Source organism: Lytechinus variegatus, chromosome 3, assembly GCF_018143015.1.
Source record: "Lytechinus variegatus isolate NC3 chromosome 3, Lvar_3.0, whole genome shotgun sequence".
Classification (NCBI taxonomy): domain Eukaryota; kingdom Metazoa; phylum Echinodermata; class Echinoidea; order Temnopleuroida; family Toxopneustidae; genus Lytechinus; species Lytechinus variegatus.
In genome coordinates this window covers 29632243-29656123 of record NC_054742.1, presented here as the reverse complement: position 1 = coordinate 29656123, position 23881 = coordinate 29632243, and the positions used below count along the sequence as shown (strand labels likewise).

At 37.3% G+C, this 23881-nt stretch overlaps 2 protein-coding genes across 2 annotated transcripts in view; one reads left to right on the top strand and one right to left on the bottom strand.

Moving 5' to 3' along the window:
* The window catches only part of LOC121412001 (acyl-CoA-binding domain-containing protein 5A-like), a 65297-nt gene extending 58272 nt beyond the window's left edge, over positions 1-7025 (bottom strand). The window contains exons 1-3 of the mRNA XM_041604915.1: positions 6863-7025; positions 5802-6182; positions 2145-2278 (exon numbers count right to left, since the gene is read on the bottom strand). Of these exons, the coding sequence (XP_041460849.1) occupies positions 2145-2278; positions 5802-6182; positions 6863-7025 (678 nt within the window). The remainder of the gene's footprint in view (positions 1-2144; positions 2279-5801; positions 6183-6862) is intronic.
* A 3198-nt stretch (positions 7026-10223) lies between these two features.
* Positions 10224-23561, top strand: LOC121410719 (macrophage mannose receptor 1-like). Its single transcript, XM_041602976.1, has 11 exons — positions 10224-10546; positions 15585-15761; positions 16255-16424; positions 17955-18051; positions 18867-19111; positions 19554-19722; positions 20032-20325; positions 21162-21332; positions 21965-22006; positions 22580-22666; positions 23358-23561. The coding sequence occupies exons 1-11, from the start codon at positions 10495-10497 to the stop codon at positions 23528-23530; spliced, it is 1677 nt and encodes a 558-aa protein (XP_041458910.1). The 5' UTR covers positions 10224-10494; the 3' UTR covers positions 23531-23561.
* Positions 23562-23881: the final 320 nt, after the last annotated feature.

Here is a 23881-nt window from a genome sequence, read left to right as displayed (position 1 = left end):
TCTTCATATATAATGCTCATGGTAGAGGAAAATAAAACATACATAGAAATTATGAATTCATAAACATTTCTTCTCAAATGACCTGAGAAAATTATAATTTCAATCCCCAGATTTTTTCTATAACCATCCATAACTTGGATTTTTATGACAACTCACATGAACGTTTGAGGCATAACCTGCTTCATAGTAATTTCGAATTGACTTCTTCCTTGCAAACAAAAACTAAATAAACAAAATAACATTAAGAATGCACAAGGACAATAAATACACAACCATATCCATAATATGCAAGAATCCCCCCACGATATATATGTCAACATCCCCCTTAATTATAACTAGAGGATGGTAATGGGGAGGAGGTGGGAATTTTGTAAGCACGCTTTACACATGCACCGTCATCTCTCTTCATTGAAAGCCAAAACGAAAATGAAGCATTCCCCGCACTTTTATCCGCGCATAGCTCAACCGCGGCAAATGTCTGGCATTGTGCCCAAATTCTTTGGCGCGGGCGCCAAAAAGCGCTGCCCCGCCCTTTACGGGTCGGGTCACGAGCCCTTTCTCGGGCAACCACGCCCCCTTTCAAAATCAAAACAAACTAAAATGTGTATTTTGCTAGCCCGCTAATAAATCATTTTAAATCGTCAAGCCGTCTTTAAAATCCATTATTCACGGCTAACAAAACAACAAGAACAAGTGAATTGCGATTTGTCGTGGCTTTAATGAAAATAGAGATGAATGTGCATCTTTACCAATTCTGCTTTTTGTGTACAGTGTATGAATATCATCACATATACATATACCGATAATGTCTGTAACCAACCGATACCCTTGTTTAATAAGCTCCTCGGAGAGGGGTTAAACCCCCGGCTAGAAGGCCCCCCTCGTAAGTTCTTCAATGTTTAAAATTCATGGCTGTTTTCCCACTGGTTCCCTGCTAGCCGGACCGGAATCCCAGCACAGCTATTAATTATGAGCTATCGGTGGATTACAGATGACATAAATATAGCATATAGAGATATATGAATGCCCATGACTATAGACCAGCCTGCCCGCCTTTAAGATCAGGTCAGGCTAAGATTAAACTTTAAGCATGACACAATTATTTCAGTTTAACAGCGTTCTCAAACATTTGTATGTACAAATAGGTCCCCCTCACCTAGGTAACGAGTGGGGACCTGCAACTTACATAATAACATAACATAATTGATTAAAATCCACATGCCTGCCCTGGCATGACCAGAAATACCCAATTATTCTTGGAAAATACGTGTTTCAGGTGGCCTAATTGCCAAATTACCGCCAAACGAGAATATATAATTTATTTATATATGATCGACCGCCAACAAACACGTCAAAATTTTACTCGTATCTACCAAGATATTCAATAAATCTTAGCAACCATTACAGGATCATTCTACTAGTATTCACCAACGTTATCATCCTTAGTGCTTTTACCAGGGGGGGGGGGGGGTACCAGGGAACATTGCTCATTCCTCCATTACAATGTATATCTAGGTTATCCATAACTGACCCCAACATGATTTAATGCATGCATACATTGAACGTAAATGCATGAGCAGCTAAATAACAACAAATGATACATTATGAAAGCATAGACACACTGGTGAAACCGGCTCCAGACCAGCCAAAACCCTTATTCATACTATCGGATCGGACGGTCTGGAGTCGGTCACGCCGGAGCGACTAAGGTAAAATGTATAAATACATACTCAACGAAGATATGAAAGACCAACTTTTAACTCACTGATAAATCTGTCCAACCCTTCATCGGCCAGATGTAGGCCATCAGTTCTGTACAGCGAAATGTCATTATGGGATATTGATGGATGCGGTATGGCTTTACCATGAAATCTTGCAGCTAAAGCCTTGGCGTACCTATTGGCCGCCCTTCTCTTTAAGTCCAATTTACCTTGATCTCCTGTACAGCCAGCGGGGTACCAAACCCTCTCCAAAATGTCCGACCACACTATTTGAAATTTGTCCTTATTGGCGTCAAAAAGTCTATACGTCAAACTAGCCAGCTTCTTCTTGGACAGTGCCTCAATGTCATTCGTTCCTACATGCAATACTACTACTGAAGGCTTTGGTTCACTCCGTCCCATCTTATCTAACCAATCGCTTACCCCTTCAATTCGTAGCCCCCTTTTCCCCAACCAGCGGACCGACGTTCCAAGTCCAAGGTCAGCCTCGCCGGTGTTCTTCGCCCTGCGATGTGCCCAAAACACTATCGAGTCCCCTATGATCCACACCACAGGTCCTGTAATAGAAAACAAGAAAAGAGGGCTGGGCAGAATTTTGAAGTATGAAAATTTCCCCCTGAAAGGTCTGCTACCCTTCACCACCCCTTCATCACGGGGTTTTCCCCTCCAAGATACAATGTATGTAATCACATTTTTGACCCCTCCCCTTAATCCTGAAAGCATTGATATTAAACACGTCATTATACCGTTGTAACATTCTCTCTAAAAAGCAGAATGCTCGTAATTGTGTGATATCATTAAACCCGCACTTACTCATTCAATATTAAGCCCAGAGTTATTTTGATGATACATGTATATTGATATCAACATGTACAGGGGGGGGGGGGGGGGGTCGTTATGATCAATCTGATGTTCCAAACACCTTCCAATCAATATAGTACTATCCCTTTCTTCCTTTTGTATAATGTAATAATGTATAATGTATAAACACATTCCAACCAATATATAATAATGTATAATGTATAATGTCTGAGCACATTCCAATCAATTTATAATAATGTATAATGTATAATGTAAAATGTATAAGGTATAATGTATAATGTAAAATGTATAAGGTATAATGTATAATGTATAACGTATAAACACATTCCCATCAATATAGTACCATCTCTTTCTTCATTTTGTATAAAGAATGTAATAAAGTATAATGTATAATGTATAATATATGATGCATAATGTATAATGTATAATGTATACTGTAACAAGGGCTCCTTTGTAAACAAGCCTCTTGGCACTGAACATACCACCCTGCTTCTGAATAGGGCTGAATAAAATAAAACAATACCATGTAAGCAGATATATTGAGAATTATACACCCAAATATCCAACAACCCATCGGCCACGGCTTTGATTAAAGCACATGTCCTCGTGTAAAGTAAACGCGTTGTGACATTATTGGAAGATAACTTACACCTGATTTTGGTCAAAATGTCAAATAACCTAAAATCATCATTTCATATATATTTTCGTTCTTTTTTTTTTTTTTTTTTATTTTTTTTTACTTAACCATGTCGAGTCTTATATATCTCCGATGTGCACTCGAAACCCAACGCCCCATGCGTTGGATTTCCTCATCCGAGCAACCGGCCATGGCAGCGGTCGTAGCCGCCCCAATACGAAAGGAATGCGATGAAAACATTGCCGCCGGAATATCCCCGTATGTCAAACATCGTTTTATCATGTTTCCAAATTCACGCCTAGTTAGCGGGAGAGCACCATATGAACAAAAGAAGGCTCCACCATTCTTTGGGCGGATTTCTAAATAACGAATAACCGCCATCACAGGGCAGCTAACTGTCCCCAACTCTGGTATCGAAATGGTGCACCCATTTCCCCGCTGGTCAGTCTTTGACTTCCTTAGGAATAATTCCACCCTGCGATGCGGTGCATCGCCAGTGACCCTAACATCTGTGTGCTGCAGAATAGACTCACATCTATGCCTGGACTCTACTGTCAACTCACTAACTCTCAACAAACCATAAAATGCCACTGAAAAAGCAGCAGAGTACATCAAAACATCGTAATGACTACCACAAACATGCCTCAAGTAGGCGAGCATTCTATTTAACACAGACAATGTGATTGGATGCCTAGCATCTCTTCTCAAAGTACTTCGCCTACACCCTTCAATTAACCTTGTAATCACAAAACTCTTGGTCACATCCTTTAGCCCAGATGAACTCATATAAAATGCCAACCCAGATATGTATGTTTGAATAGTAGACCCTGCATATCCCATAAAGGATAAATAAGAAATGAACTGCGCCACCCATTCTACATTAGGGGGTAGCTGGGGGTCGTATCCGTACACTTTACAAAATTTCACGTATGCCCCCAAGGCAATAGAGTAAGTTGTGTGTGTTCGAGCTGCCCTAGAAGCCATCAGCAGTCGACTTCTCTCGATAGCCAGCTCTTCCAAAGACGGACTGGAACCTCCACGCCCTCCCGGGCGGCCCCCGGTGCTAACGCATGGAACCTCGGCATCTGAAATCGAGATAGTGCATCAGCTATACCATTATCACATCCATGTACATGCCTAGCCCTCAACACTATATTATTGCTTAAACATATAATCACCACCTTCCTCACCAAAACCATAATATCAGGGCATAGCGCCGACTGCTTGTTAAGTACTGCCACCACGGCCTGATTATCACAATTAAACAATATATTCTTGTCCTTTAGCTCCATGCCCCAAATCTCCAAGCCTACCCAAATAGGGAATAGCTCTAAAAAAGCTATAGACCTCCTACCGGCCTGGAAATCAGCAGGCCACCTGGATTGAGCCCACCTGCCTCCAAAGAAAATTCCAAAACCAATGCCAGCCGCCGCATCAGTGAAAAACTGAATTTCCTCGCTTCCAAACCAGCCTGGAGCCCGGAAGAAAACTTGACCATTAAAATGTGCCAAGAACTCCAACCAAACCCGCAAGTCAGCCTTAGCCCCTCTCGTCAACCTAACCATGTGAAAAGGACGCTTAACGCTCTTAGTTAAGTCAATGAGCCGTCTCATGAATGCTCGCCCTGGAGCAATTGCCTTACATACAAAGTTTAGACTACCTACAATCGACTGAATGTCTCTTAGGGAAATTTTTTGTTTCTGTACCGCCCAATTTAATTTCCCTACTAATTTCTCAATTTTGTCCTCCGGTACCCGAACCTGCTGAGAAACGCTATCTATTACCAGCCCAAGATATGACAACTGTGTGGTCGGGCCTTCCGTTTTTTCTCGCGCTATGGGCACCCCAAATCGTTCGCAAATTGCTTCAAAACAATGCATTGCCCGCCTGCAATCCTCCGAGGCAGGGCCGCCTGCAAAAAAGAAATCATCCAAATAATGGACAATATTTTGCGACTTCCCAACTTTTCTCGCGCAAAACTCTAAAAAAGTACTAAAACATTCAAAAGTGGAACAAGAAACTGCGCAGCCCATCGGCAAACAACGATCAAAATAGTAACGACCATCTATATACATCCCAAGCAACTCAAAATCTTTTGGGTGAACAGGCAAGAGCCTGAAAGCTGACTTAATGTCAGTCTTTCCCATAAGGGCACCCCGCCCCAATTGCGTCACAATATCTACCGCCGAATCAAAGGACGAATATGTTACTGTACACTGCCCCTCCGGTATGCCATCATTAACTGAATTTCCCCTGGGTGCCGATAAATGTTGAATCATACGGAACTCCCCTGGGGCCTTTTTGGGCACCAACCCCACTGGTGAACACCTCATATTCTCGAAGGGAGGAACAACAAAAGGCCCAACTATCCTACCTAAGTCTATTTCATCCCTCAATTTCTTTTTCAACGTATCCATGTGTTCGAATGCTGATTTCAGGTTTTTAACAACCAATGGGACCCTGTCCCCTTCAAAATGTAATGAAAAACCAAACTTAAAACCATTATACAAGCACTGAGCATGCTCCTGATTAGGATAAGTAGCTAACATGGGCACCAAACGTGCTAACTTAACAGGGGTCGGAGCAATAGACGACACCGCACTAGCCGTAGACCTATTTACTGCCAGCGGGACTGGAACCGGCCCGCCCTTGGCTACACTGCTTAGCCCCATGACCTGTCGCCTGGCAGCGGGAACACTTGTGCTCATAGATGCAAGCTTTGCCTCGCATGCACTTGCCTCTATTAAAGGCAAAGCACACGCCTCGGCTGGGTGTGCCATTGGCTCCGGGTCCCTTTCCTCCGAAGGGAAAAGATTTTCTCGCGCCGTACTCCCCTCTGTAGAACTGATGGCGAGGGGCATGGGGTAAATTGTGGCGCTGCCGCGGACCATTAGAGGCCACCAGCATCAACCACAACTCGGCGTCGACGCTCGCCCAGGATCGCCCGGGTAAACGCGCCTGCTTGCTCCTAAACTGAGTGTCATAGTCACGCCAGCCATAACCTGCAAACGCACGGGCTGCATGCCTTATCAAATCCATATATTTCATGAGCTCCCTGCTCCTTTCAATGTGCTTCTCAGCGTAAATTGAGGCAAATACTAGAAACACCGAAGTCCACTGCTCTACCGACATGATTTTCTTAGCCTTTGATTGAGGTTGAAGTTGCAAACCAAGACCAGATCCCGATTGACACAAACTCAAAGTGGTGTCACCTACACTCAAGGCCCCAAACTCATCACGTGCATTATTATGCTTAAGGAGCACTCCCAAATCTATATATTCACTTGCCCAAATTTTTTCCTTCAGTGAGATAGCCACTTCCACACCTAGTGGGTCGCATGCGCTAATAAATGGTTCCGGTGCCCCCAACACGGCAGAAAGCCTAGGCGCCTGGGGCTCAGATCTCTCAACACCGACCTCCACTAGATCTAGGCCTAGATCTTCGGCTACCCCTGCCGACCGCGCCGGCACTGAAACTGCTGGCTGAGCCTGCCCGAGCTACCGGTATCCGACTCCTGAGCTACTATCTCATGCCAAGCAATAGATCTGCCCACGGGCGCCTGGCCTTCCCGCCCCACTAGATCTAGATCTAGCTCTGCCATTTTATCACCAACTTTAGACCTAGGCCTACCACTTTTTTCATCAACATCGACAACTTGAGACTGAGAGGGATTTAACTCACCGCTCCTTCCTGGCCCGTTGTTGCCGCCTCCCAGCCCCAGATCCACACTTGCGGGGGTTGACGTCGCCCGTGGACCTCTCGGCCGACCCGGCCTCCTCTTCGGTGTGTCATCTCCCTTCCTCGCACCTGCGGTCGTTATTTTCTTGGCCTTAACCTTTGGCATGATCAACTCGCGAAACTAGAGTTAGACTCGAAGCTCCGTCACTCAGCCCAAGTCCAATGAATCCTGGATGCAATCACCTCCAAAGTTCAATCAAGCGAACCGCCAAGAAAAAATTCAATCCTGAAGTTGCAAACTGAATCTTTTAGGTCCACCAATCGGCACAGCTAACTTAGTCTTAGTTCTACGGCAACAATTCCTGAGGCTGAAGTCTGAAGACAGTAAAAAACTGAAATCAGCGTCTGTATAATCCAATAAAAGTATGAATCCTTTGTGTAGATATCCGGTATAGGTAGCTAGACAAATGTCGAAATATCTGCCACCTAGGCCTAGTTGCCAGTGCCGAAAGAAAATTTTCAAAAAATTTTGTAAGCACGCTTTACACATGCACCGTCATCTCTCTTCATTGAAAGCCAAAACGAAAATGAAGCATTCCCCGCACTTTTATCCGCGCATAGCTCAACCGCGGCAAATGTCTGGCATTGTGCCCAAATTCTTTGGCGCGGGCGCCAAAAAGCGCTGCCCCGCCCTTTACGGGTCGGGTCACGAGCCCTTTCTCGGGCAACCACGCCCCCTTTCAAAATCAAAACAAACTAAAATGTGTATTTTGCTAGCCCGCTAATAAATCATTTTAAATCGTCAAGCCGTCTTTAAAATCCATTATTATTGATTGATTTTAACTAGCATTCATTGCTTTATTACTGTATAGTTTTGCTTCTTCCCCCACAGAAACCTGGGGGGATGATTGTACACACCATCCCCCCACCTAAAATTCTGGGGGGATGCATCCCCCCATCCCCCCGCTATCTACGCCCCTGGCATCAATAATTGTTTAGTTATATACCTATTCTGTTAAGTTACCAAATGTGCTTATAGAATTTCCTTTACTTAGGGGTAAAAATGTCAAACAATTTCAGCTCGCGCTTCGCGTTCGCATTATTTGATTTTTTAAAATATGTAACTTCTTCATGGCTAACTGCAAGCAAGTCTTTAACAGTACCTGTTCCACCACTTCATTTCTGCTCGCTCTTCTCGTTCGTAGTAATTTCACTTGCATACACAACTTTTTTCAGGATAACAAACATTGCCCAGAATGTTCAAAATTTTAGGAAAAAGTACATAAGATTTAAAAAAAATTGGCTCGCGCTTCGCGCTTGTATTATTTAAATAAGGATTATGATATCATATATTCATGTTTATTCATAAGAATAAAGCTAAGAAGTGATTTAGGACTACCCCTTCAAAGAAACCATAAATCCCGGCCAAAATAATATTCGAGCGGCCGATCGGGGAAAATATGGCTGAAAAAAAATCCGGGCTCCCCTATTAGCGAAGGCTGGATCCGTCCCTGCCACCCGTAACAGGTAATCTATGGCTGGAAATCCATACTAAATAATGCAGTTGTCATTGCTCCATATATAAACTCTTTCAAAACTCAGGCTTGATTAGTTTTGTCCTATCAACAATTCGAAATGATAAAAATTAAACATGACAAACAGTTATTATAAAATGGTGGGACTAGACTCCACAATGTACTAAAAAAATACTGAGTAGATTCAGATTCAGGTTATGTGAACCATGTATGCTGGACACTAGTTTACACCTGTCACAGATATACAAACTCCCGTTAAAACTCTGAAGAGGAATAAAAATTATTAAGAAAAAGGAATTTGAATAAAAGCCTCCATAAATCTAGAGCCGGTAAGTGAACGTATATAGCTATAGGAAGGGGCTGCGGAATGGTTTTGAAAGTGTTGGGCGGGGGGGGGGTGACCATGCAAAATATCATAATCAGATGGTCGTTTTTACGTTTTTGTACACGGTTTTGGAAAAAAAGTGCGGGGGATGACGCCCCCACAGCCCCACCCCCCCTTCCCGTTTCCGCGGCTCCTGATAGGTTCCACATAATAAGTGCATCCTGTAATGGTGACTGCCATGCAGTTATAACGTTTTTTTTTCTTTTTACTTTTCTCTATAATGGTGAGGGAGATCGGGAGGGGAGGTGGGGGCAAACGTGTTAGTAGCTCGATATATATGCTAGATTTATTAGTTTTATATTTCTATATCTTTAATAAAGAACTTGGTCGTAGGCCAATGAGATCTGATCTAACTAAGCCACAACAGAGTTTGGGTTAGTGGTGAGGACCGAGCATGGTGTATGTGGCAAATAAAGAAGAAAAAATGTGAGCGAGCAAAGCAAGAAAGGTAATTTACGGCTTTAAAAATATTGATATATTTTAATATTTTCCTTTCCTTTTCTTTATTCTCATTAACTCTTGACCATAGTCCTTCTGTGGGCCAGTGGATAGGGCCTATATTATCAGCGATATAGCCGGAGATCAACAACTTTAACAAAAGAATGTTATAAAATAGCGTTATTTCGTCATGTTCTGTCCCCCCCCCTCCCGAGTATCTGTTTTGTTTCTGTACAGTTTAGTTGTTTATTTGAGGGTTTTATACTTGGGTTACTTCAAAGTGTTTTTGTTTATTTTCCGCTTTGTCTTGATTTTTCTGAGCTAGAACCTTTATTTTAATTTGAATTGATAAGACCAGTTATTCACATGGTATAAGTTATGCAAGTAATAATAGCTTTAAGAATAATCGCAATCAACTTATGATGATGATGATGATAATGATTTTAATAATAACAATGATGATAATAATCGCAATCAACTTATGATGATGATGATGATAATAATAACAATAATATGATAATGATGATGATGATAATGATAACAATAATAATAATAGTAATGATTATAGTAATTTTTTCTTCTTTTCTTTCTTTTCTTTTTTTTCTTCTTAATGTCATTCTCTTTATTCTTCTTATCATTCTTTCTTCGTCTTCTTTAGTATTGAACGTCGACTAAAAATACGCCTGAGCTATGTCCGTAGAAACTTAATTGTTTCATCAATCTCATTGAATTATTACAAATTTGTTTGCTCCTTCCTCTATAATGTTGTGACGCCCATGATTAATTTTTATCATTGTTCAAGAAAAAATAGACTATTTTCAATAAGTATTCCTTGTACAAACTTACATTTATAGCTTTAATCATCTCACATTGGTCCCCATTGGTCCCACCGAGTTAAAGATTAATTCGTACTTTAGACTCTATATCAGTCTTCATCTTCAATAGTAGATAACACTGTCGAAATGCATAATCATTTTTGCGATAAACCTATATTTCGTGTACGGATTCCAGGCAACAATGATCTACCTACAAGAAATTGCAGTTAATATACTTCTTTTACACCATTTATCTGCCCTAAAACATTAAACAAACGAGAGACAAATATTGTCGAATATTGTCATCAGAGGCATATGTAACTCCGCGGTGATGGAGTAATTATTTGAGTTCAATTTGACGAAACTGATAACAACAAATACGTGGAGAATATACTGCATCAGTATTCCATTTTTTTTTCAATGTATATATTCTAAAATCGAATTCTATACGCTATTGGAAACATGTTCAGGTCTGTGTTATTGGTCGCATTTGTCGTCAGTTCAGCATACTCAGGTGAGTGATAAAAAACAATCATGTTATATTTCAAAATTCAAAGTATAGCAATATATTTAGCGTGTTGACCCTGGATCAGCAAGTGAATGGATGGATAGATTAATTGCTGAAAACCATTACTAGTATTTCATTTGTTATTCATGAATGCTTGGATCATGGGCAGTGTCGGGGGGGGGGGTGGGTGTGGGGACGGGAAGCCAAAAAAAAAATCACCTACGCTTCTCCATAGTTCTTTGTAGTCCCATTTCTTCTTTTTTCCATTTTCTGTCCATTTTTTTTTAGAATCGGAGGAGTTTTTAATCCAATAAGTTTCAGAAGCAATTTTGATTAATGCAAAACTCTAGAGGAAAACTTTATGTGAAAGAAAGAGATGAAGATAGTTAGCAATGGTAGGTGTGGTTTAAATCATTGTTCCCCAGAGCTATATCATGCGCTTTGGAAAAATTGGTGATGCCGAAAAAATGTCTGCCGGAAATCGAACCCGGGCCCCCAGTTTGGAAAGCCGGTGCCTGAACCACTAGACCAGAGAGACGTGTTGGTGGCTAGGGCACCAGATTTTCGACACCATACCATGGACAATTTCCTTTGTCGGGTGTAGGTGAGTTTTAAACAATGACAAGCCACCATTTTTTTCCAAAAGGCAGATAGCTCTGGGGAACCTGTATCAAGAGTCAGTGCAATTTACAAACTGTCTTCATCTTGTAAGAAAAACTGTTCAGATGACATATTCATCATATTGTTTCATCCAATACTAATTTATTGTAGTGTTCATAACTTTTTACATCTATCTTGGATTTTGATTTCATTTCTATTTTTTGTTATTTATTACTTTTGTATCTAGATTTGCATTCACATTCCCCCATTTTTTTCATTGTATTTTGTATTTGACATATTTAATGCATCTTTATTATTCAGTTTACTTCACAGGCAATTCAATGGATATTTCTATACAAACTGTTATTATAGGTCACAGCTTTTTTGTGAGCCAGGCAAGGTTGAGCTTTGTACAATTACCTATGCATATTCTTAATTGGCGAAGTCCCTACTAAATGCTTAGATTCATTATATTATGAATTAAAAGATTTACCTTTTTGCAATACTTCATCTTTGTCTTTTATGCATTGTAACATGAGAAGTCTTAAGAAGAATATTGATAAACTCCATTCATGTGTAACAAATATAAATACTAATTTCTCTGTTATAGGGATAAGCGAAACATGGTTGAAAGATAATGAAAATTTATTACGCAGTGTTCAACTTAAATGGTTATAATTCTGTGAACAAAGGAAGAAAGGATCGAACCGGTGGTGTTTTTTTTATTTTTTTAAAGATACATTGAATTATAAAATACGTACTGACCTAAATTTATTTGTTAACGAAGTTGAAACATTATTTATTGAACTGAAGTTTAATAGAAATATTAATGTGGGCATTATTTATAGACCACCATCTCAGTCAGTACCTTCTTTCAAACAATATATTGAACCAATGCTTTTCAAAATTGTTAATGAAAACAAATCCTGTTACATAATGGGAGACTTTAACATTGATAATTTTTTACACGATTCGGTACAGTCATCTGAACTTCTACAATTAATGAGTTCATATTCATTTACACCTGTAATTAATAAACCCACCAGAGTCAACATCGAAACTTCTACTTTGTCAGACAATATTTCTGTAAATGATTTTAATAATATCTCTTTGTCTGGTATTATAAAATACCCGATAAGAGATCACATGCCCCTATTAGTTATAATTTGTCTGATATTGATTCACCAGGGAAAAAGTCATATCACTCATCACCAAGGATTAGAGTTATTAATGAAGAAAATATTTTATCATTTCGTTCTTCATTGCAGGACATCCATTGGAATACCGTACTTGTTGATTCCTCTTACAATTTTGATGTAAACAATATGTATGATGCATTTATGTATGTATTCAGTAGATTGTATAATACACATTTTCCTAAGCTTGAATATAAAGAAAACAAAATAAAAAGGAACCCCTGGTATAATAAATCATTGAAAATGCTTTGTCGCAAAAAGAATTCCCTTTACCACAAGTTTATTAAAAATCCAACATCATACAGAGAAACTGTATATAAAAAGCAACGGAATATTGTAAATTCTGCTATTAGAAAAGATAAAAGAGATTATTATGAGAGAAAGTTTGGTTCCGTTAAAAACGATTTGAAGGGAACTTGGAAGGTAATTAATAATGTTTTGAAAAACAAAAAGAAGTCTGAATTTCCATCTCTGGTGGTTGATAATACATGTTTAACAGAACCTTGTGATATTTTGTTGCATTTTAATCAATATTTTGTTTCTATTGGAGATAGTATTCTTGATACGATACCTCCTTGTAACAAGAATCCATCAAACTTTTTAACTACTGTTTACCCACATTAATTTTTTTTTTGTACAGCCATATCTGAAGCTGATGTTATAAATGCTGTATTGGGATTAAAAGATGGCAAGAGCCCAGGGCATGATGAAATCGATAGCAGAGTTTTTAAAAAGTCAATTCATGTAATAGCTCCAGTACTGTTACATAATTATATTCAATATTTCTATTGAAACTGGATGGTTTCCAGAATCTTTGAAAATAGCCAAAGTCTTGCCTTTATTTAAAAGAGGATTAACACTTGTGTACAAACTATCGTCCAGTTTTACTTTTATCTATTTTTTCAAAGGTATTTGAAAAATTAGTTCATAGAAAATTAATGTCCTTCATAAACAAACAAAATATATTAAACAATAAACAATTTGGATTTCGGTCTGGACATTCTACATGCATGGCTCTTTTGAAATTTATTGAAAATCTCAATACAGCATTTGAAAACAAAATTATTGGGTTGGGTATATTTCTGGACTTGTCAAAAGCTTTTGACTCAATAAATCACCAAATTCTGTTATATAAACTTAATCATTATGGTATAAGAGGTACTTTTTTAGAATGGTTTAAGAGTTATTTGAGTAACAGACAACAGTTTGTATCCATCAATGATATAAATTCACCATTACTGCAAATAAACACAGGCGTGTCGCAAGGTTCAATCCTCGGCCCCTTGTTATTTTTATTATATATCAATGATGTCCAATATGGTAGTCACCAACTGTGCCCTATTATTTTTGCGGATGATACAAGTTTTTTTTTGTCAGGTAAAAGTATTGTCGATTTAAATTCTATCCTGAATGTAGAAATACCTAGGATCGAAGAGTGGTTTCTTGTAAATAAGTTGGTTATTAACTGTTCTAAGACAAATTATATGATATTCAAAATTTTTTTTAGAAACTTCTTGACAATCTTAGTGATATCTACTTGAACGATAAAAGCATATTACAAGTTTCTATAATTAATTTTCTTGGAATCACTCTAGATGAAAACCTGTCATGGTCTCCTCATGTAAATGTAATTTACATAAAATATCTTGTGCCATTGGTGTTATATTTAGATTAAGACATTTCATACCACGTCAAATTCTATTATACATTTATAATGCAACAATTTTACCACATTTATCTTACTGCACAATGACATAGGGTAGCTGTGCTCAAACACATTTAAATAGAGTCTTTGTCTTACAGAAGAGAGCATTACGAGCAATTACATAACTCCAACCCTAGAACACCATCTGGACCTCTGTTCTATAAGTTTAAAGTACTTAAGATTTTTTTTACATTTACGATTTACTAATAGCATCTTTTATGTATATGTTTGAGAACCAATTGCTTCCTCCCATATTTACAAAATATTTTAAATTGACTGCATATGTCCATTCATATTCAACAAGACAATCCAGTGATTTATATTTACCTTAATTTGTTAAATTATGAATCTTCTAGAAATTCTGTTAAATATGCTGGAGTTATTTTATGGAACAAAATACCTAAAGAAATAAAAAGATGCCCATCTCTTGCCTCCTTCAAAAACAGCTATAAAAATTCATTATTGATGCATATAATTAATCTGAAAGTTATAGTTATAAGTTATAATTGCCTCATTTACTCCCAAACACTTTACATTCTCCCTCTCTCTCTTCTACGATTATTATGATTTTATTATGGTCTCGGGAGCCCAGCCTTAGAAAGGCCTTTGGCCTATGCTGGCTCCCACATATTCTCATTTATTCTGTTGTTATTCTATTCTTGTATCCTTATCTGTATATACATGTAGTGTATTTTTGATTTGTATGTTGTATGTTTTTTAATGAGAATTAGGAATGGATAAATGAAAATGAAAAAATGAAATGAAATGAACCTTGATTTAAGCTAGGCCTACTATTGTTCTCTTCATCCATTTCTTTCAAAAATATTTGAATAAAAGAGTTGCAAAAGTTGTACATATATAATTTCTTGCATTTTTATAATTTCTTCCATACGTGTACTGTGTCTAAGCAAAAGCTTTGATCCAGCTGAGGCATATTAGGTTACAAACTCCTCCGATTATAAAAAAGGAAAGAAAATGAAAGAAGAAATGGGACTATAAAGAAGTGTGGGTGATGTTTTGGTTGGCTTCCCGTCCCAATGCACACCCCTCCCCCCAAAAAAATCTGACATTGCCCATGATCCAAGCATTCATGAATAACAAATGAAATAACAATAATAATAATAATAATAATAGCGGCATATTTACCCAGGGTAGCCACTTCAGTTCCGAAAACTGTTCTCCCAGCGGGCCCTGCTAATGGTTTCTAGCAATTAAGTCTTCCTCTACACTTTCGCATAAAACAAAATTGCTTCATGAACTTATTAGATTGCAAGCTCCCCTGATTATAAAACTATATACTGTATAATGTATCCATAGAATTTGATCATGTTGATTGACTGAAAAAAATGTAAGTAATCGAAGCACTTTTTTTTTCTACGAGAATGAGATAGTCATGTAGTCACAACATGAAGTGGAGTATAGGAATGAAGATCCCAAAATTTTGGTTGCCAATTTTCTTAAACCCCACTGGTTCACCCAACTAACCACGACCCCTCCCCCTTTTTTTTTTACTAATGCCTTTGCTCGAATTACTCGTTTTTAGCTGGTGACGATAAAGGTGGAGAAGGTGCATGTGCTTTACCCTGGATACAATTTGAAGACCAGTGTTACACCGAACCTGGTTATACATCTGGTACTTTTATGACTTGGAGCGATGCTAGAGAGGAATGCAACAGGATAGGTGGAGACTTAGCCATCATTCACTCCCAACATGCTCAGGGTAGGTTTATCTTATAATGGAGAAACTTATGCAGGGGTGGGGGAGTGATTGACCGAATATTACTGCAGGAATGAGATCGGGAGGGGGGGGGGTGAATGGACGGACTTGTGGGATTTTTTTAACGTTGATTTTTATCAGAAAGTTCACCTATTAAAAGTCTAGCAATAAAAAATTGTGCTTTTAGGCCAATCAAATTTTTAGAATATTCTCGTGTGGCTCATTTGAGGGGATTTATACAGCGAGGTAATAACAATTTTTTTTTCAAAGAATAACCTAAAATGTAGGGAACGTAATAGGCACTTTAACAACAACAGACTGCTGTATGCATAACTGTACATCATTAGGAATAAATTTTTCGGTTGGGTTGCAGGGGCCCTTCATACTAGAGTCCTATGTGAGAATATGTCTTTGTAGTGTAGATACCTTTTTTTGGTTCAACGTGACACGAATGCCAATAAATGTGCAGAAGAATAAATTTTTTCGTATACTCCAGCCTTTCTGACAGCAGTGATGGAATATGAACTACATGATGTTTGGATTGGTTTAGCAAACGACCAATCCACACCAAGGTTTACTTGGATCGATGGTTCCTCACCCAACTACACCAACTGGGGTCGAGAGCAACCGGACGGATATCCGGAGAGTACAGGACCAAATCCACCGGTATGCATTTAGATTATTCTCTGCATTCATTTGTTAAATAGATATTTGTAATCATGTCAAATTAATTTTTTGATGCGGTGGAATTGTCCTTTATACTTATGAGTTTAAAATCGATATGTATAGATGGGTTTGGTAATTTTACAATTCACTTACCGTCTTATTTTTATTCTTATTCACTGCATCACAAGAGTATGGTTATAGTAAATCATTAATAATTCTATTATTTGTATTGGAATTTTAATGACTTTAACCGTATGGTTATGTGAACCTTTGATCATAGAACAATCAGTATAGTTTAAATACACACTTGCGTAAAGTTTATACTCTTATGATTCATTACTCATTAGTACCAATCTAGCCTCTCAGATTTATTTGTTATGCTCACCACACCTCACCTCACCTCTTACCGATGAGTGGGTGTTATATTACGACAAACATCGAATGTTTTAGCTTCATTACGCTTATTTTAATAAGAACACATTTCGTTCCTTTTCTAAAGTGTCATTTTGTTATAGATATTGACCCATTTTATTGTACTCTTAAATGAGTGCACATAGTTTTAAACAACTTACTATACGCTCGCTCGCAATGTTAGATATAGTTATATTTAAATGCATTGCGATACTTAAACATTTTGATAGGCATCGACATCATGCAATCCTCCAAACACTGAAAATTTGCTCGCTTGATTCGCTCGTTCGTATACCAATGAGCGCAGGTTATCAAAATCAACTGTTTAATCACAACGCAGTTGTTTTGGGTGTTTTTTTGTTATTTTAGCTCAATACATATAATTGTTATCATCCTCTACTGCTCCACTCGACTGCTTAGATCAGATTTAAGCCACTGCAGTTATGAATTCATAAAATGCTGTTTTCTTAGAAAAGTGAGAACGATTTTGTCTTATACACATTATTACACATAATTTCATGTATGTTTCTAATAAAAAACATGTAAAAACCATCAATGATTATTTGAAAGATGGAAAATATGGAAATCACATTAAATGACATAGGGCGCCTATTGGGCAACCGCTCGCCTCTAAAGTCACAAAAACAAACTCGAGAATTTTTCGTCAATGTCGTTCATGCTTAGATCTTATTATTCAAAGCAACTTGAATTCAGCTTGCGTTGTTGTAACCGGTCTTCTCAGCAAACTATAAATTAATAAAGATGTTCTTAATACAAACGAAAAAATATACGAATCGTCAAAGATTTATTTGATTTAGTGATGGATTGACAGGGATATCTTATGAATAGATTATAACGAATCATTATGACTGTTTCCATTCAGTTTGATTTGGTTAAATTTATATAGTTAACTTCAAGTTAGTGAATTTCACATTTAGCCTCGCTTTTTGTTACATTATCCTTACGATTTGACCCCACATAATGGCAGAACTGTTATTTTATCATTTCAATTCATTCGTTATATTCTTTTAATAATCGGTATAAGTTCTTGTTACTATTGATTACTTTTAACAGAATTATAAAAGCGAAACCATCATCCATATTATAATTCATTTTTAGGCATGTGTTGTTATGATGTCGATCAAAACAGAAGCTGGGAGGTGGAATGACCAAGATTGTGATCGACAGTTACCTTATTACTGTCAGAAACCAGTAGGTAAGTAATAACCCATGGGGAGATGGGAATTCAAGAAGTCAACCACGATGTGCTGTTAAAATCAAGATTATTTTACTGGACATGCTGAATGTAAAACTTCAATAGAGGGATGGGTCTTTCTTTTATCCCCTCTTTTTATTAGTCTATATTCGAGGGAGAGAAGAAAGAAAAAATACTTTGAAAAGAGATTTGTTCGTGTAAATGCGCCAAACCTTGTATCTTTATAAAAAAAAATTGTGAGCAATCTTGCCCTCCATCAAATACTCTAATGTTGCCCCTTGGCTGTGGGACGATTGAACACAAAGTCTAAAAGGGTACAAATGCTTGTTTAAGTTCAGTCTAAGTTTTAGACTTAGACACGTGTGCCGATATTCTGAAGTTCAGCTTTACTTAATTTATGCCATTTAACTCTGTTTTAACATTATGGGAAGTCAAAATTCCAAAATTACGTTTAACTTATTCCTTTCCTATCATTACCTGGCTCTTTCCTTATTTTTTTTTGGATGAAAAAAAAACTATTTTAGTAATCGTTCCCAATCAGTTATGAATGATTTGAGTGTCGAATGAGCCGACTTATTGAAATATTATTGTATACTGTTAGGGATACCCGTAACGATTGGCTGTCCATACATTAGTTAAACCACGACTTTTAACCAGAATTTGATTATATCCTGAGTTCAGAATACGGAATAGTTTAAAAGAACAAATTTAATTACGGACTAGGTTACTATGATAAGAAGAGTGGTTAGGGGCGTGCCCTTCAGATGAAAGCATAGTCGTTTTTTAACTGCCCCTTTTCCTATTTATTTTCGCAGATCCGAGCTTGACACCCCCTCCACCGGGAGGTATTTCACTTTGTAGACAGGATTATATTTCCTACTTCCAGGGGTGTTTTAAATATGTATCCGATAATCTGAATTATGATGAGGCTGAGACCGCTTGCGCCAAAGACATGACACATCTGGCAACAATCGGTGACGCATACGATGAGGCTTTTATCGAGACGCTCATGTACGAAAACGGACACAACTCGGCATGGATAGGACTGCGCAAGCAACAGGTATAGGCTATCAGGGGGCGGATCCAGGATTTGAGTTTTTTTAAGGGGGAGCCCAGAAAATGATTGATCAACTCTTTTCGCATTTACAGAAAAGCTAAAATTTAACATTTTATAAAAGGCAATTACGACATTTATATGAGACATGTATTTATATGAGACACGTCATACGTTTTAATTATGGTTATAGTTATCATGCGAAAATAGTATGACGATGAACAAAATAATGAAGAAAAACAATTGAATTTCGTTCAAGAGTGTATAGGAATGAAAGAATAATGGGAAACGAGAAAGAGAATGAATGGGGGGGGGGGGTGCTGGGCCAACGCTATATCGGGGAGTTTGACTTCATCTTTTATCTGGATTTTAATTCTTTATTAGGGCGGTGATCAGGAATTGATCCGTACGATATTATACATTTTAGTTTTGTATCCACGTATTATAGGATTCTGTCTACGAATGGAATGATGGTTGGCCCGTATACTACACTGCGTGGGGTGCAGGGGAACCCTCTGGGGGAGAGGGGGAAGGGTGTGTCGAAGCAACCGTTCTAGGACATTGGGATGATACCATGTGCACCAAGGGACAACCTTTCATCTGCAAATATACAGATAGTGAGTAAAACTTACTTTGCTTCTGCAGGGAATTTAGCAATGCCGCATTATTAGGAAGTTGTATGTTGTCATTCAATGATTCTACCATTATTTTCATTTCTATCAGCATTGTTGTTAATTATTATACAAGCAATATCAATATTTTCTTTTGTTATAATAATGTGGTGCCAATATGTAGTAGTTCTAGAAGGAGGAGGAGGCATGTTAATGATGTCGTAATTATCTTTTTAAATATTGTCATCACTAGATTGTAACTGCAGTATTTTTCGTTCCTTGATAAATATTTGCATAATTTGCTTCATTCAATAGCCTCAATACCAGTACCAGGGCCCACCTCAGATGGTTACTGTGAACAAGACTGGATAGAATACGGTTCCCATTGCTATCTTTTCATGACGAACATCGACAAAGTGCCGCGTACATGGTCAGAAGCTAACCAAGACTGCGTGGCAAACAACGCAACACTCTTAACGGTGCACAGTGAAGATGAAAATTACTTTATTCTTAGGCAGTTGCAGTTGAGAAGCGCAGACGATGATACGACGAAGACACATGTCGAGGCAGCTGGTGACTTGTGGCTGGGTGTCTTGAGGAACGATGAAGGCCAGTTATTATTTTTTTAATTCCAAATGTTGAAGTGATAAAGTTTCGATTTGTGAAAAAAGCACATTAATCCTCAGGTAAACTGCTGGCGTCAAACACACAAGACATGTTATTGAATGAAAGTTGAACATAATAATGTTTCTAACATCGCAGTGATATATGGAATTATCATTTACATTAATGTGGGCAATAGCGCAATGGAATACTTGAACTCATAAAAAACTCCTTTTAGTTTTTTCATACTTTGTGTCTCCTTGTGTAAATAGAAATGATACTTTTGACACATTGTTTCAAGACGTTTGCGACAGCTTTATTTGCAGCGCCAAAAAATGAACACTCTGTTGTTAAAATGTAAAAAATCTTGTCATTAAAAAGAAAAGAACCATGTAATTTTAACAATAACAATGCGCCCTGGCAAAGGTTTCTGTTCAATTTGCTGTTGTAAGAGCATGTGTAAGATAGTCATCGCTGTTTTGTTCATGCGCGTAACAATATTTTTGGCAAATTAAAGCTCGTCACAGAAGTTACGTCGCAAATCTAGGACGAGAAGTTGAGTCTGAATGGTAGTATATAATAATAGTGTAAACAATAATTATCGGGGGAGCGTTTCATCAACATTTCTGTCCGACAAGTTTTGAGATCTGACACCTTTCCCTGATTTTGATTGGCTGCTAATCAATGTTATTATGGTAACTAATGGATAAACGTGACTTGTCAGATAAAAGTCTGACAATTTCTTCTAAAAAAGTATGAAACGCATACAGGGTCATGCACATAGTATCATACTCGAACTTACGACGAGCTAGTTCCTAATTGTGATGTACTGTCTTTTTTAGGAGGTTTCGAGTATTTAGATTATGAACCAGTGGATTATGTGAACTGGGGAACAGGAGAACCACATAACGGAGAAAACACATACTGTGTCGTCATGCAGACGGACATCGTAGGACATTGGGCTACTTCACAATGCGATATCCTCATTAAATACGGATGCAAAAAAGCAAAACGTTCGTATTGAATCCTCTTCCTCTATTCTACTAATAGCTGCTAATTATGTTCATGATGGAAGTAATTATTAATGATGAGGGAAATAAGATAATGATGAATATACTTATTTCGAGTAATATTACAACCATATATAAACATAATTCTTTTGTGAAATATTTTATGAAGGAGACATTAATAACGGAGAATAAGTGCAATAAGCCATAAGTTTACATCTGATTACAAAAGGACAACTGACATTTTAGTTTAATGATTAGAACAGCAACATTTCAGCATAACTGGTATGTTACCAACATCACCATTATCACTGTAAGTATAATGCCTGTAGTAAGTGCATGGGTAGCAGTTGGATCATAAAAGTAGTATAGTGGTATAGTAGTAGTAGCAGCAGTAGTAGCGGTAGTGTATAGCAGCCAGCCTGGTACCATCAGCAGTAGAAGAAGGAAGTATTATTAGCAGTAATAGTTGTATAGTTGTGGAAAAAGTATAATTGGTGGTAGGGAGTAGTAGTAATATGATTATTCATAGGTTAAGCCCTATATACCAGAAAATTCTAAAGTTTGATGACATTTAAAACAATTATTTCATTTTTCAAATTAAGGTTATGCTTGACTCTTCTTTTTTTTAATCTTAGTTCCTGTTACACCATCGCCTCCTACGTCACAACCTCAGAGTGGTGAGTATGCATAAACTGGAATTAATCATGCAATTTAAAGATGCTGCATTGCAATAAAACGCTTCAGAACGTTAAGAATAAATATCAATAGCTATGACAGTCTTATATGGAATTAGAAAGTGAATGTTGCTTGTGAGATGTTGGGAATAGCAGAGCGCTTGCATTATATATGCGAAACAAGACAGCAAGGGCATGGCATTTTTTCTTTTTTTATATCGCTCTTTCAAGAGAAACCTCAGCTCGAAAATGTAGCTGATAAAATCTACCTCTCCCCTGAAAGCACATAATAAAAAAAAGAGTCTAAAAACTGCGAAACATACTGTATACATTTTGCATACTTCCTTCCAAGTTGATGTGAGAGAATTGCAGAATATATCAATCAGTATCTAAACTATAAATGGTTTATGTGAATATTCGTTACAAAATGATAAGCAACGGAAACAGGTTAACCAAGAGATACATAAATAAAAAAATGTACATCAACAACTTCATCACATTTGGACTTAAATTATGATGTAGTTTGAAATCACAAATTCAAGTTATTTCACTAATGTATTTTTTCCTGATGTGCAGGAGGATCTACAGTTTCTAGTCAACCAATACTAAGCACATTAACAACATTATCTACATATACAACCAATGGACCGTCAGATCCTTCAGGTAATATACATTACCATGATTATATCTGTTATAACGTCTCATTTGATAGTATTCATAAATTACCATGATTTTAATAAGTGTAGGATGATTTATTTTCCAATTGCATTTCAATTTCTTCATTTCCATTTCTATAGAAATTGTAATTTTCATTTTTTGAATCAAATTTTCGGTTTTATTCATTAATCTCGATTGCAAACTGAATATCAGTCTCCTTCCAGTCACTCCCAGTTTCAATCTCAATCTCATTTTCACCTTTTTTTGAATTTTCAATTTAATCCATATTTAATTTTAAGTTTTACAATTTACAATTTTACTTGCATGCGAATCTAATTTTCTGTTTGAGTCTCAGCCTCAGTCTAAACTTTGATTTCAATCTCCATTTCAAAATGAATCTGTCTCTTTCTCAATATCACTGTCTCATCCTAAATCTAAATTTGATTTTCACCCTCTAACCCGGTCTCATTTTTTTTGTTCACAATATGAATCGAACATGCAATTTACATTTGATTTCAATGCTAAATTTCAATTGGAAATTTACTCCATACTTGTAATCAATTTTTTTTAATTATCCTTTTATCATAATTAAAATTCATTTATGATGTCAGTTTAATGTAAATCTTTATGATATGAAATTATAATCACTTCATTGCGAGTTTAAGTTAATTCTGCATTCTTACATTACTCTATTTAGTCGGACTATCGCCTGGTGCAATAGCTGGTATCGCAATTGGGACCATTGCAGTTGCTGGACTCCTAGCCACTGTTACAGTCTATCTCATCGTTAACAAAAAGAAGTCAGTGCCACATTCACAATTCAACGATGAAATCGATATCTCTAGTTCCAAAGATGCTTCAAGGCCGTGATTTACAACAGAATTCTAATTCAGTATGAGACCAATGCGAAGGAAAACATTCATATTTTACGGGCTTATATTATATTCAAGCAAGTGCCTTTGAGTAGATGAAATTTTATGAAACATGATTAGAGATGTCATGAAAAATTGAAAGCTATTACCCTATCATAGGAATATGTACTTAGCTTTAATGTTTAACACCGGAATGCTGAGAAAGCAAGAATTGCTGTAAGGCCTATACAACTTACTCCATTAGAGAAATTTTCATATTGTATTTACTTTGTCATGGGATGTATAGTTCTACTGGCATTTAATGATGGTTACCATGGGATTTATCACTGGGTGGGACACTTTCTGCAAT

Excerpts from the sequence above, each read along its gene's own strand:
- LOC121410719 (XM_041602976.1), top strand. The coding sequence starts at position 10,495 with ATGTTCAGGTCTGTGTTATTGGTCGCATTTGTCGTCAGTTCAGCATAC. Across the intron at positions 15,762-16,254 it reads TCACTCCCAACATGCTCAGG|CCTTTCTGACAGCAGTGATG; the intron begins GTAGGTTTATCT and ends CGTATACTCCAG. Across the intron at positions 20,326-21,161 it reads TGTCTTGAGGAACGATGAAG|GAGGTTTCGAGTATTTAGAT; the intron begins GCCAGTTATTAT and ends TGTCTTTTTTAG.